The sequence below is a fragment of the Paroedura picta genome, chromosome 16 (genome assembly GCF_049243985.1).
Source record: "Paroedura picta isolate Pp20150507F chromosome 16, Ppicta_v3.0, whole genome shotgun sequence".
Classification (NCBI taxonomy): domain Eukaryota; kingdom Metazoa; phylum Chordata; class Lepidosauria; order Squamata; family Gekkonidae; genus Paroedura; species Paroedura picta.
The window spans coordinates 26,708,622-26,723,194 of NC_135384.1; the positions used below are offsets into that span (position 1 = coordinate 26,708,622).

A 14,573-nucleotide genomic window follows, 5' to 3' on the forward strand; every position below is an offset into this window, starting at 1 on the left:
CATGCCGGCAACAATTTAGCAACAGCTTGGCTTATTCTTTGCCCATTCCTCGCTGAAGCCGTGTCTTGACTCCTTTATTTATTTATTTTCCCTTCTTTCTTTATCGTTAGACTTCTATCCCGCCACTCCCAGGCGAGCCGGCTTGGGGCGGCTCGCGGCACAACAAAATATAAAACCCCCATAAAATATACAATATATAAAAAAACACAGTTGGGGTGCAAGGGCTCAGGGCTGCAGGCTCCTTGGTATAAAAGGATCCCTGCGTGGAAAAGTCCTCTTCCCCAGCGTCCGGTTCTGCGGCAACACTCACCCCCGCATATGAGGCAGATAGCGCTGAGCAGGCCCGTCTCTGCATCGTCCATCTCAAGGGGCAGCAGCTGGTTGGCAAAGGCAAAGACCAGGTCCGTGAGGGGCCCAAAGCCCGCGTTGTGCATCTGTGTGCGATTGAGCGTCAGGCCGTCCGAGAAGGTCATGGTGTCCTGCTCCGGGGTGTAGCGCGTGCATATCCGCAGGATCTAGGAAGGGAGGCGCGAAAGAGCATGCATCACTGTCCCTCCCACTTTGCCCCTCCCTATCACTGTCCCTCCCACTTTGCCCCTCCCTCGTTTGCATTGCAACCATGTGGGTGGAGGGGGGGGGGAGTCCCTCTAGAGCAGTGGATCACAGCCTTCCTAATGCCGTGACCCTTTAAGAGAAAGAGGAAGAGTTGGTTCTTATATGGCGCTTTTCTCTACCCGAAGGAGTCTCAAAGTGGCTTACAGTCGCCTTTCCTTTCCTCTCCCCACAACAGACACCCTTTGAGGGAGTGGAGGCTGAGAGAGCCCTGAGATTACTGAAGAAGAAGAAGTGTTGGTTCTTAGATGCCGCTTTTCTCTACCTGAAGGAGTCTCAAAGTGGCTTCCATTCGCCTTCCCTTCCTCTCCCCACAACAGACACCCTGTGATGGAGGGGAGGCTGAGAAAGCCCTGATATTCCTACTCGGTCAGAACAGCTTTATCAGCGCCATGGCGAGCCCGAGGTCATGCGAGGGAGTACAGAATCGAACCCGGCTCGCCAGATTAGAAGTCCACACTCCTAACCACTACACCAAACTGGCTCAATACAGTTCCTCATGTTGTGGTGAGCCCCAACCATAAAATTATGCAAAAGTTCTTTCGCAGAAATTAAACCGAAACTGACCAATGGCATGAAGATCCATGGTTCATGATTGTATATAAATTGGGGTTTTTCCGGGGTTTCTCAGTTCAGATCAGTTCTGCCTCTTGTCCCACCATGCCGATCTCGCTCTTTTCCACTGCTCCAGACAGACAAACGCTCTATCTCGATCTACCCCGCAAGGCTGTTGTGTAGGTGGAACCCCCCAAAAGGGGTCCCGACCCCCAGGTTGAGAAGCACTGCTCTAGAGGATGGCGCTTCCTGGCTTGGAGGTGGAGGTGGGACCTTTACTCACCAGGATGTCAAGGCAGGCTGCTTTGAGGAGCGTGATCTGGTCGGCGATGGTGAGCGTGGTGAAACCTGGCAACTGCTTGGCAAATTCGACCGTCTTGATGATGCACTTCGTGGACAGCTCGCTGAACTTGTCCCACAGGTCGATGTCAAGAGACACCCGCTGATCTGAGCTGTTATTCTGGGGGAGGGAGACGGTGGAAGGTTACGGCGGGAAGATGGCAAAAGAAAAGATCCAAGGGGGAATCAACCACGGGTGTATTCGAACTCCTAGAACAGGGGTGGTCAAACTGTGGCCCTCCAGATGTCCATGGACTACAATTCCCAGGAGCCCCTTTCCAACTCTATGATTCCAACCCCCTGCTCAACGCAGGATCATAGAATCACAGAATCATAGAGTTGGAAGGGGCCATACAGGCCATCTAGTCCAACCCCCTGCTCAACGCAGGATCATAGAATCACAGAATCATAGAGTTGGAAGGGGCCATACAGGCCATCTAGTCCAACCCCCTGCTCAACGCAGGATCATAGAATCACAGAATCATAGAGTTGGAAGGGGCCATACAGGCCATCTAGTCCAACCCCCTGCTCAACGCAGGATCATAGAATCACAGAATCATAGAGTTGGAAGGGGCCATACAGGCCATCTAGTCCAACCCCCTGCTCAACGCAGGATCATAGAATCACAGAATCATAGAGTTGGAAGGGGCCATACAGGCCATCTAGTCCAACCCCCTGCTCAACGCAGGATCATAGAATCACAGAATCATAGAGTTGGAAGGGGCCATACAGGCCATCTAGTCCAACCCCCTGCTCAACGCAGGATCATAGAATCACAGAATCATAGAGTTGGAAGGGGCCATACAGGCCATCTAGTCCAACCCCCTGCTCTACGCAGGAACAGCCCAAAGCATCCTAAAGCATCTAAGGTATGAAGCTCACATTTGCTAGTTTCCCTCGCGTCATTTGTCACCCTGTGGGGAAAGGGGATCTGAGTCACTTGATTCAGCAACTGAAACTATCTCTAGGACGATTCTGGGGCTAGCGTCTCCTGCTCTTTAAGAACTGGAGCCAAACCGTACTCGTCAATGAGAGACTGTGCAGGCAGAAGCTGACAAACACAACAGTTGGCCTTCTGGAGGCGTTTCCCCCCTGAGAATTCCAGCGCGCAAGTTTCTAGTCCTTATAGCGCCTAAAATAAACTTGAAAATGTGGGGAACGTCTGGCGGAAACGTCTGACATTCCCTCGCTAACGGTAGCTAAGTAAAATGAACTAAGACGCACCAATTTATTCCAGGGGAAGGGAGGGAAATCAGCAAGCTTGGTTAGCACGGAGTTTCTGGAACCCCCAACCGGAGACTTGGCGGAGATGTTCCGGCCACCTGCGATTCTACCCCTCTGAGCATCACAGAATGCCAGGCTCCCGGTGCCTACCGGCTACCACTCACCGTGGTGTACTTGCCCAACTGGCAAAGAGCAGGGAAGGTCTCCTGATGGGCCTTGCGCACTTTCTCAATGAGATCCTCCACCTCCGGAGTTATGACGTAGCTCTCTGAGCATTCCTGCTTCGGCGTGTCTTTCTTCTTCTTATTCCTGTCGTTCCGGACGGCTGGAAGGGGGAGCAGAGAAGAGGAATCAACGAGCGAACAGCGCTCCCCAAGATGGTGAGGCCGCCTGAACGGAAAATTCCTCAAGAATCGTGAAATATCTGCAACTTGTTCGACGCCCAACAGAGATAACGCAGTATCTAAAAAGGTTGATATCCTGTTAGATGAACCCAAAAGGGGCTAAGAAAGTCTGCTCAAGTCAGGCTGCACAGATCTCTTGTCTGGGAAATGAAGCAAGACGGTCTGATATCATCGCAAGCTCTTTGCGTTCTTTTTATCAGCCATTGGGGCCAGCAAGCACTCTGCGAAAATTCAGCGCCGCACGCATTTAGCCACTGACTTATTTTGGGTTTTTTGAGAAAGCGTTATACAGTTTCTTACTGTATCACCTGACGCCATGGACTACAATTCCCATGAGCCCCTTTCCAACTATGATTCCACATGCCTTCTAGCTGCCTCCCTCCCCATTGGATAAGTTGCTGTGATGTCACAGAATGTTGGTAAACATGACAGCTACTCAGGTATCAGATATCAGGATAGCCACCAATTGCTGTTTTGGTAAAGGAAGTGCATGTTTGTTTTAGGAAGCTCCCAGGGCAGGCCTGTGGAGAGACCAGAACAGAAGCAGAAATGCCGATGAACAGGGAAGGCAAAGAGTTGGGAAGAAGGGTAAAGAGAAGTGGGGAAAAGGTGGCACAGGAAAGGTAGGCTGAAGGAAAGAGGCAGAGCTAATCAAATGCTCAGAAGTTGGGAGCCGGCTGAGGGACAGAATGCTGGAAGAGGAGACCAAAAGGGAAGCTATGCTGGGAAGTTTTTCAACACAAGACTAGGAATTGAAGGGATTTTCCAGTGAGGGACTGGAGAAGGAAAAGCGAGAATGAGCTGCAGAAATTCCGAAGCCCATTTTTGGTTTGGGTGCACAGCACCCAGGAAAACGCAAAACATTTTTCCCCAAGCCATGCTGAAGATGCAAAGAAAAAGGAGATGAGTTGGTTTTTATACCCCACTTTTCACTGCATGGAGGAGTCTCAAAGCGGCTGACAATTGCCTTCCCTTCCTCTCCCCACAACAGACACTCTGTTGAGGCAGGTGAGGCTGAGAGCATTTCTGACAAGACTGCTCTGGGAGAACTGCAACTATCCGGGCTGTGACTAGCCCAAGGTCACCCAGCTCGCTGCATGTGGATGAGGAGCGGGAAAACAAACTCGGCTCGCCAGATTGGAAGCTGCCATTCTTAACCGCTGTACCAGGCTAGCAAGGGGGGGAAAGGGGAAAACAAGGGGAACCCAGAGCAAAATACAAATATTATCCCAGGTAGCCGAAGCACACAACAGCCAGGTTTGAGAGCAGAGACCACCAGGACAGAAGATTCACCAAGCATTTTTACAAAGCCTTTTCAGCGTGGGCTGCTCCAAAGGGGGATGCTCTTTTATCAAGTGTTATGTTGTGTTTATAACTCAGACGAGATTAGGGGTTTTATGCATGTTTATTATTAAATGTACATGCCACCCTTCTTTGTGGACAGGCTCCGGGCCGTTTGCAACATATTAAAATCATTTCAAAACACAAGAAAAACAATACAGATCTAGAAGAAGACCTGGGTTTTGCACGCCGCTGCTTTACCACCCGGAGGAGTCTCAAAGCAGCTGACAATCTCCAACCCTTCCCCTCCCCACGACAGTCACCTTGTGAGGTAGGTGGGTTTGAGAGAGCTCTGTGAGAACTGTGGGCAGCCCGAGTGGGAGAGGGGAACCGAACCCAGCTCTCCAGATTAAAAGCCCCCACTCTTAACCACTACACCAAGCTGGGCTCTTTCCAAGGGGGAGGGGGCTTGGCCACGGTAGCCTCTGGGGCAAACACCACTAGCCGCTTCGGAGCCACCCCACCTGGCCCAGGAGGCACAGAGGGTGACAAAATCAGCGTTGGGCGAGACAGGGGGCAGCGAGGGTCGGTGATGTGCTTGCTGCCCCATTGCTGTGTCCCACTAGTGCCGTCTCTGCCTTACCCCCCTGGTCTCAGCTGGAACCACCCCTTGCTGGGGCTGCCGGGGACTACGGAAGGGGTGCCAAGAGGGCAAGGACGTGCCAAGAGAGGCAGGCACTCACAATCTCGCATGAAGGGTTCGGGTCCTCCGTCAGGTGAGGGGCGGCAGTCCGGGAAGGCGTGGGGGCCCCCTTCCCCCGGGCTCTTTTGGCCATCCAGACCACCCCCGGCCTTTTCTGCATTTTTGCGTGTGTAAGCTGCTGGGATTCTTTTAACTGGAACAGACACGAAACCAAAACAGACAAAGGGGATGTAAAGAGCTCTCTTGATCGGAACGCGCTCCGTTTGCCGACACGGGGGGAGGGGGGGGGAACCTGCCGGGAGCGACCATTTTAGGCCCAACCGGGGCCACAAACAAGGAAGTGGGCCCCCGTGGCGGTGTGGATCAGACGTGTGTGCCCGTCGGAGGGCACTGCCTCGCTGTGCACAGAACGGAGGACGCACAAAAGGCCTGTTGTGTGCCTCCCCGTCTCTCTGGCTGGGTCTCTGCTCTGAAACGGCACATGGTGCGCGGACGGGGCAAGGCGGCTCTCTCCTCTTGGGACCCCACGATCCTCTCTCGCTCTCTCTCTCTCTCTCTCTTTTTAAAATGACTCCTCCTCCGATGATGATGGTGGTTAACAACCACAATAATAATAAAACCTACAAGCCGGGAGGCCGCCCCAGCCGCCAGATGTGCATTTCGCCCGTGGTGAGCTGGTACGCTTCCCCCCAGCCTGCCTGAGGGAGGAGGAGGGGGCAGGTGGGCGGGCGGGGGATAATTCGGAAATCAGTCATGTCTGCTTGGCAAATTCAATAAAGCACAGCCCAGACAGGCAGTTAGGGAGGGGGGAGCTGCTACATCCATCATCACATAGAAGTTGGGATTGGGGGGGGGGGGGGAGAGAGGGAGGGAGGGAAAAGGCAGCTGGTATAAGGAGAACTGAAAGACAGCAAGAGAAATGGGCAAGGGGGGGACAGGAAACATGGCGGGAGGCGTGCGGCGGTGGGTGAGACGTTCTTCAAAGCGGGCTGCAAAGAAACGGCTCAGATTCTCTCCTTCTCCTGCCCCCTTTGGCCGTCTCCTGGTCTAGCCTCTACGTGAATCCCCAAAGAGAGCCTCCCCACCGCCACCTTTGGCAGACCCCCTACTTTCCCCAAACATAAAACTTGCAAAGCCCTCGGTTTCTAAACGGGGGGAGTACGAACCCTGCCTGATCAGACTGGGGTGGCAAAGTCGATTTCCTACAGGCTCCGTCGCTGCTTCCTGCAACGGGTGTGTGTGTGTGTCTGTGTTAAATTTAAGTTCACGATGCAGCCTTCTGAGGAGTTGCTTCCCCCCCCCCCCCGGGTTTGATTTGTAGAAACAGCCTCAGAGACTAAACAGCTGTGCCAGGCAAGGAGAGATCTAGCCTCCGGTGCCAGTCACTCCCTCTATGCTGAGCGGACCCCCTAGAGCTGTAGGGATGCTGAGATCAAGGCAAGAGACCCTGAGCTCCTTGGGCAGACAGACAAACGTCCTCCGAGGGAGTGGCTGGAAGACTCCGGGGGGGTCTAAGCTGCCCCTCGGAGGACGTGGAGGAGAATCAAGCCAGGATAGGACTCTCCCTGCCCCTGCCCCTGCCCCTGCCCCGGCTTCCCTACCCCCTGTATTTCCACCTACCCTACTGGGCGGCACAGAGATATAAAGGCTATACACGGGATTCCTTAGATCAGCCACTGGGTCCTTGCCCATCTCACCCCCCACCCCCTTCCGCTCCGCCGGATCATTCCGCCGGCGCTCCCCTACCCCACGGCTTTATTAATAACCCCCGGCGTTGTCGCAGTGGAGTGGGGTTCCCTCCTCCCCACCCCGTTACAGTCGGCAGCCATGACAACTGAGCACCGCAGACGCCAGGAGGGCCCCCGTCTGCGTCATTTATCTCTGACATCATCAATCACCGGTTGCCGAGGAAACACCCTCGAAATTAGCACGGAGAGGAGGGGCGACCTCCTCGCATCACGTCTTTGGGGCGAAAGCGAGACAAATCCTTGGGAATCGGTGGCGGGGGGCTGTGGTTTTTCCCTAGCGGGGGTTTCGGTCGCGAAGAGGGGGGGGGGAATATCCGTGCAGAACAGATTTCACATCCCCTCTTCTGCAGCAGTGATGAAAGAACAGATCTGCCGCCACCACCACCCTCCCCGATCCGTTCGGCAAAACAGAAATCCCTAAATATTGATCCGAAGCCAACCTATTAACCGTAGGAAATTTAAGCTGTTCAAGGGTGTGTTTTTTTTTGGGGGGGGGGCAGAAACAGGGATTTTTTCCCCCCAAAGAAAGAGGAAAGAAACAGAGAAAATATGGTACTGAGTGGTCGGAAAATAACAATCTAAGGCTATGAGGAAGGTCGTCGAAGCCACCCTGACTCACTAAACACTATGAATTCCTGCACACAAAACTTCTGGTGTTCTTAAGAACATACATACACACAAATGCCTCCAATGATCCTGAGGACTAGAAACCTGCTTTAAACAAAACAACAGACGACTCCTCCGGCTCGCTCCTTTGCGGCTCTTCCTCACACGCTGAACTGCAATTAAGTTAGTTCCTTTTCCCACCCACATCTTCGCCTCCTTTTGTACATCTCTGCCTTGTATCCCCGGGGCTTCCAACCGTTTCCTTTGGTACCATCGGACTCTTTGAAAATCCTTGACCGTTTTCACCTCCTTTGGAGGAAACTAGTTAAACAGACTCAACCCAAGCAGAATAGCCGGCGGCTTCGGTGTGTCCACAGAGACTCAAACCTCGGTCTCTTCCCCAGTCGCAGCGCTATAAAGGCCCTTGTGAGTGTTTTAGATTCGGGAAGGACACTGTTGCCGGGCACTGCGGCAGGATGCTGGCAGCCAGACGCGTCCCCGTCCTCCTCCCTGCCCTTCACTCACACTCCTTGGACATGCCAACTTCGAAGCACTTCTGCAGACGGCAGTACTGACACCGGTTTCGCGTCACTTTGTTGATGATGCAGTTCTTGTCGCGGTGGCAGGTGTACACCATGTTCTTCTGGATGCTGCGTCGGAAGAAGCCCTGCAGGATGGAGGAGGAGGGAGGGGAAGGGGGGAAAGAAAAAGGGGTGGGTTTGGTTTGATTTCTCTCACTGGCATCTGAAATGCCACAACACAAGAACTATCTTGCATGCTGTGAGACCCAGGTTCACTCCTTGCCATGTCTAGTGGAAAGAATCAGGTAGCAGAAGGGTAGAAAAGAGCTTAGGGATGTGCATTTTGGCTTGGCTCGGCCCCCTCCATGATCACCGAAGGATGAGAAGCTGAGAAAAATAATTTTGTGTTTGTATAGCGCTTTTGACATCTTGAAAGTCCCTCTCTGTGTTACTTCACTTGCCCTTTGGGACCTAAGAACATAAGAGAAGCCATGTTGGATCAGGTTTCTGGGAAGATAATCTATCTCTTGTCTGATTCTAATGACTACTTGACATATAAAATGCCATTTTATGCCCTGTTAGCGAGGAAAACTGCAAATACTTAATTTTATTATTTTTTCTATGCTGCTTATAATGTTGGATGGTTTTATATAGTGCCTTTTTTATCAGATATACCTTGTAAAAGCATTGTTTCTATTGCTATTTTGTAATGCTCCGTGGCCATATATACAAATTAATCTTATTAACAGTAAATATAGCATCACTGCTCCAGATGTAACAACATAAGAGAAGCCATGTTGGATCAGGCCAATGGCCCATCCAGTCCAGCACTCTGTATCGTACAGTGGTCAAAACCCAGGGGCCATCAGGAAGTCCACCAGTGGGGCCAGAATTCCAGAAGCACTCCTACTGTGGCCCTCCAAGTACCAAGAATACATACCATCACTGCCCTAGATATAAGAACATAAGAGAATCCCTGTTGGATCAGGCCAATGGCCCATCCAGTCCAACACTCTGTGTCACACAGTGGCCAAAACCCAGGGGACATCAGAAGGCCCACCAACAGGACCAAAACTCCAGAAGCCCTCCCAACTCTTGCCCCCAACTACCAAGGAGACAGAGCATCTCTGCCCCAGAGTGTTCCATCTAGACCTTGGGGCTAAGAGCCTTTCATGGACCTCTGGGCCTCATAATGGGGGCGGGATTTCTATACAGCCTAAGGACTCCATACTTGACTTGCAAAAAAGACGGGCAAGTTGCATCGCTCAAGACATTCCTTTGAGCAAATCTAAGTCTTGAGGGATGTGAAATTAGGGTCTCATTCCTTGTGACACATTTTCCTCACTGGAAGATGAGAAAATGGAAGCAGCAATTTATGCTTAAAAAAGAAGAAGATTGCCACTGCAGAAGAAGAAGAACTGCTGGGACAGAGAGAAGCAGAACCTCGGCCTTGTTCAAGTTGGCCCTGGCAGAGGAGAAGGAGGACAACATCCCAGAGCCCCCCTAATGGGATTAAGGGACTTCCTGCAGGGAAAGAGAAAGCCCTTTCTTCCATGCAAATGAGAGCACAAAGGGCCTCGTGTTAATGAGTAACGGAAGCAGATTTGCTGGTAGGGTCTTCTAAGGCACACAACGCTGCTCAGGGTGATCTCTGCCAACCTGATCTGCCTGGTTCACATTGCCTGCTCGCGAACGGAAAGACAGTCCGTTCCACGGCAGAGGAATACACGGATTGCTTTCAGGAGACAAGATGCTATTTCCACAAAAGTAGACTAGAAGCCATTAATAAGAAAAATGTGGGGGGGTTGAGGTTCCTCAAACCTGGCGTTTCTCCAAGGTCGAAAGGCTGAGAAAGGCTACTCTATGATCGGGTCTTGGGGGACAGAGAGCTAAAGAACATTTCTAGTTAGACCAGCCTTTCTCAACTCTTTTACCGTTGTGGAACCCCTGAAACTTTCTTCAGGCCCTGAGGGACCCCAGAAATGGCGTGATCATGCAGAATATGGTTAGAAGGCAGACTTGTGGACATGCCCACCGAAAGCCCCTACCCTTCCCACTCCCACCCCCCCAGGCCCATCATTGGCCATTTGGGGAAAGGGGCAAGTCAACATGAACGTGTATGGTCTTATCACCCGATAGCTGAGCACATTTTTAAAATGTATTAAAAATTAATTAGCTCCCAGCCATTTGGGAACCCCTTCCAGGCCCATCAAAATAACCCAGGTTTTCATGAAACCCTGGATGAGAGAAAGTCTTTGGTAGAGCATGACAAATGAATATTGCCCCGACCTTCCCTCCAACAGAGGTCTCCCCCGTGCGCCCCTCCCCCCCTCACAACGCCTGTTGCTCACCTTGCATCCTTCGCAGGCACTGACCCCATAGTGGTAGCCGGACGACTTATCCTGGCACACGAAACAGGGTTTGTAGATTCGGGGCAGGGGGGGTGGCGACGGGGGGCTGGGTACAATCTCCTCTGAGCTGGTACTCTGTGTTTCAATCGCTGTGGAGAGAGAGAAAATGTTCTTTGTTAACAAGTTGCTTTCGAAGAATTAGATCTGTCAAAGGGAGAGGCTTCAAGCCTGGCTGGAGGCCCACAGGAAGAGTCTATTCCCCTACCTGGTGGAATGAGATCCCGGAGGAGCTACGGGCCCTGCGGGAGCTTGCAGCCTTTCGCAGGGCCTGTAAGATGGAGCTCTTCCACCGGGTCTATGGTTGAGGCCAGTGTGGAGAGAAGACCTGTGGGCCCCCCAAAAGAAGGTATTCCACCACACTAACAGCGGTGGCCAGCAGTTCTCCCCTAGTCCCCATCAGCGGTAGGTAGGGGGTTGGTTTGTCACCGCGCTTGTTATTGGAATCTGTATCTCTGTTAATTGTTGAAATTTTAGCAGGGTTTTTATTTTTATCTTATAAGCCACCATGAGCCAGCTCTGCTGAGAGTGGCGGAAAATAAATTCTTAATAATAATAATAATAATAATAATAATAATAATAATAATACGACTGAACACGTCACATTCATGATGCCCTTTTGGGGGCTCGATTCATCCACGCATTCACATAGCTAACTACAACACTGCCAACCTTGGGTTGGAGAAGACGGTGAGCTTTGGGGAGGCGGAGTCGGGGAAGGGCGGGGCTTGGAGAGGGGAGGAGCTTCAATGGGATAGAATGCCATACAGTCAAACTTCCAGAGGTGCCACTTCCTCTGTTGCCTGGAGATGAGCTCTAATTCCAGGAGATCTCCACCTCCCACCCGGAGACCGGCACCCCTGTTTGACTACCGACCCCTGGATGCCGAGCCTCCTGAATAGGAACTGCCCCTGAGAAGATCCGAAACTCATGCCCACAGCGTTTGAAACTAAAATCATACACGTACAAAATCCTCATTTGACATCAGACTCGTGAACCAGTCCCTAGTCTTCTCCGGAAGTGGGCAAGGGATGGTGAATTACGGTAATGTTCCGCTTTCAAAGCTGGGTGTGAAGTCTCGGACCGCTCCCATGCCCGCCCGAGGGACTTATCCCACCTTGCCGACTTTATCTGACTATTATTATTTTTAATCCTTCTAAATTCTCCGCGGAAGAACACTCAGGCGGGACAGGACATTTGGAAGCATATAAAACGGCTGCCGTTCCTTAAGAGCATTAATTCGCGGCATCCAATTTAAGGCTTATTGCCTGGAGCTGAAATGTGGGGGAGGGTTATTCTTATCCAGCACAGACCCTAACGTACGTGCCAGGCTGGCTCCTTGGGAATGCCATCCCATGGTTTCAGTGGCACAGGCTGAAAACGAGACGTCCCAGCCTCAGCTCCCGGGGGCAACGCTTTTCGGCACCCCGTACTTTGGCCAGACAGACTCGGCCGCCAGAATGCCTTGAAATCTGACACCCTCCACACCTGGTGGCGGAGGCAGAGGGGGGGAGATAAGAGAACAGCTTGAAAGGGCAGAATAACCCCCAGCTGGTAAGCCCCAAAGGGCGACAGACACTGGAAGCCGCCCGGACTGTTTTCTCAGCAAGGGTGGGATGGCACCGCTGCCAAGATGTGAGCTGACGTTTTCAGGCCAGAGAAATAAGATGCGGGATTGAGGCAGACATAACCCATCCCAGGAGTGCTGCATGCTGGCATTGCGGATCAACGAGCAGGGAAACAGGAACTAAGGGAGGGAAGGAGGGGGATAGAGGTGGGCGTAGCGGCACGCCTGGGCTCAGGAAGGAAGAGAGTTGGCATGGTTGGGTGGGTGGGGAAGGATGGATGGATGGATGAGGCAGAGACAGGACTTAATTTTTTAAGCATGCTGGACTCATCCCGAGAGGGCCCCCGAACATGTACAAAGTACCTTAAATCTCCCTCCAAGCAGGAGCAGCAAGTCAAAATTATGCCAGCATTGCTCCGGAAAGAAGCCACCTGTTCCACGTGAAATACAGCGGGCCGGGGGACTCCCAGGTCGTATTTTCAAGAGCGTCCCCAATCTTCTGCGTTCACCCTCTTATTTACAACCCGGGGCAAAGACGACCTTTTGCCAAGCGCTAACTCCCCACCGGGGTCTGCACAGAAATGCACGTGAAGCAGCCATACTGAAATCCGCAGCCTGTCAAGGTCAGAGTCGGCTATTCAAACCGGCTGCAGCTCTCTCGGGGGTCTTTCGGGTCACGCAGTGCCAAATTCTTTAACTGGAGACGGCCGGGATTGAACCTGCTACCTTCTGCATGACAAGATAATGCCGGACCGCTGAGCCACAGCCCCTCCCCGTAGCCCATGCACTCTAGCACACCCTTGTCTTTAATGGGTGATAGACCATGAAGCTGCCTTATGCTGGGTCTGGCTACGGGTCTACCAAGCTCAGCCTGGTCTACCCTGACAGGCAGAAGTCCTCCGGGATCCCCAATCTCTACTACATTGCCTCCTACCTGATATTTTTAATGGAAAGAGCTGGTTATCAAATCTGGGATCTTCTGCATGCAAATCAGTTGCTGGAGCCCTGACCCATAGCCCCGCCCTACTCACCACTTGAGAGGACAACCTAGGTCAGGGGTAGTCAAACTCCAAATGCTGGCAGGGGCTCATGGGAATTGGAGTCCATGGATATCTGGAGGGCCGCAGTTTGACTACCCCAGACCTAGATGGCCCAACTACCTTGAGGGTAAGAGAACGTACCTTGGGGAACTCAGTTTTAGATATGCCTGCCAAGTAGGAAGAAGAATCATAGCCCAATTCTGCCCTTGGTCAACAATGCAACCAAGCCAGAAAGAAACTAGTCATCGTATGACTCACTTACCGCTAACTTTTCCTTTTTTTTTGTGGATAATTCCAATACAGAAATAATAGAAAATGTCCCTAAATTTTTGCAGGTTGCAAACAGGTTTACAGGTTGCAAACGTCAGGACCGTTGTTAAGGACAAATTTGGTATTAATTCGTGTGGTTTCTTCATAGTTACTTTGTTGTTTTAATCTCAGACTCATATTTGGGGTTAAAAACCCCATAAGAGATGGGTCTCTTCTCCTACTTTGTCACGGTAAACTTATGGGTCATGGGGACTGTTCATTTGCGGTAGAGGTTGTATTGAAAGAGACGAGGCAGAATAGTTACCACCAGGGCCTCTGAAGACAGAATGGAAAGGTACTTAAAAGAAAGCTGATGGGAAAGTTACCAGGCATGGCCTGACAGCTGGCAAGGACTCAGGGGGCACTGGGAGCACCAGTGTGAAGTCACTTAGGAGGAAATCCTGAAAATGATGTCACACCTCTCTAGGAATCTCTGGAAACTCTACGGTAAAACCACAGAGTTTCTGGCAATTCCTAGAGAGGACTAGGAGGGGGTTACTTCTTGGTTTCCCCTGAAAATGATGTGATTCATTGTTCTGATGGCAATTTTTAACTTTTTCTTAGGAGCTGCAGCAAGGACAGAAGGTTTATGGCACGGAAACGCTCTGGTGCACCCAAAAGCCAATCCTCTCCACCCCAAACAACTTCCCCTTCCCATCTCAACTCCCCTCTCAGCTGGAGGGCAAAGCCAACCAGGAAGTGTGGCCCTTTGGCTATCAACACATGCACACAAGCAGCAAGTCTATTCAAAACTCTGCCTCTCTCTCTCACACACACACACACAAATAGCCTCCCCACAGGGGCTTGCAGCCCATGGGAGAGTCACAGCTATGATGCCAGCCTCCCCCTGGGAATCCCCCGGAATTTCAGCTCCAGACTACAGAGAATATTTCCCCTAGTAAAAAGGATGCTTTGGAATATGGATTCTATGGCCTTGCACCCCTGCTGAGATTCCTATGCTCCCCAGATTCCATGCCAAATTCGAGGAGTTTCCCAACCTGGGTCCAGCAATCCTATCTGCCCCATCCTCTACCAGTGGCTGGGGGGGGGGGGGGAGACACCTCGCAACCCGAGTTACACTTGGGCTTGGAAAAATACTGAAATAAAGGCCGGGCAGAGAGAAGATTTGAGATCTCCCTCTAACTTAATAAAGAAGCGGGTCCGAGGACGCTGGTTGATTAAAAAACAACAAAACTGGGGCCACGTAGGTAACTGTGTGCGCCGTATAACGGACCAAAAATACATATACACGTGTG

General features: G+C 51.7%; 1 protein-coding gene across 9 annotated transcripts in view; it reads right to left on the minus strand.

The window, feature by feature from the left end:
- The window catches only part of RARA (retinoic acid receptor alpha), a 162,726-nt gene that overhangs the window by 6,156 nt on the left and 141,997 nt on the right, over window positions 1–14,573 (minus strand). For 7 of the 9 annotated variants that reach the window (XR_013226965.1, XM_077313706.1, XM_077313707.1 and 4 more), the window contains 6 exons: window positions 10,345–10,493; window positions 7,998–8,139; window positions 5,159–5,311; window positions 2,895–3,055; window positions 1,451–1,627; window positions 311–515 (listed from right to left, as the gene is read on the minus strand). Coding sequence is in view for 8 of the 9 variants with exons in the window: in XM_077313706.1 (XP_077169821.1) it covers window positions 311–515; window positions 1,451–1,627; window positions 2,895–3,055; window positions 5,159–5,311; window positions 7,998–8,139; window positions 10,345–10,493 (987 nt within the window). In the remaining variant the exon portion in view is untranslated. The remainder of the gene's footprint in view (window positions 1–310; window positions 516–1,450; window positions 1,628–2,894; window positions 3,056–5,158; window positions 5,312–7,997; window positions 8,140–10,344; window positions 10,494–14,573) is intronic. The other 2 variants (XM_077313712.1, XM_077313713.1) reach the window with 1 other exon arrangement.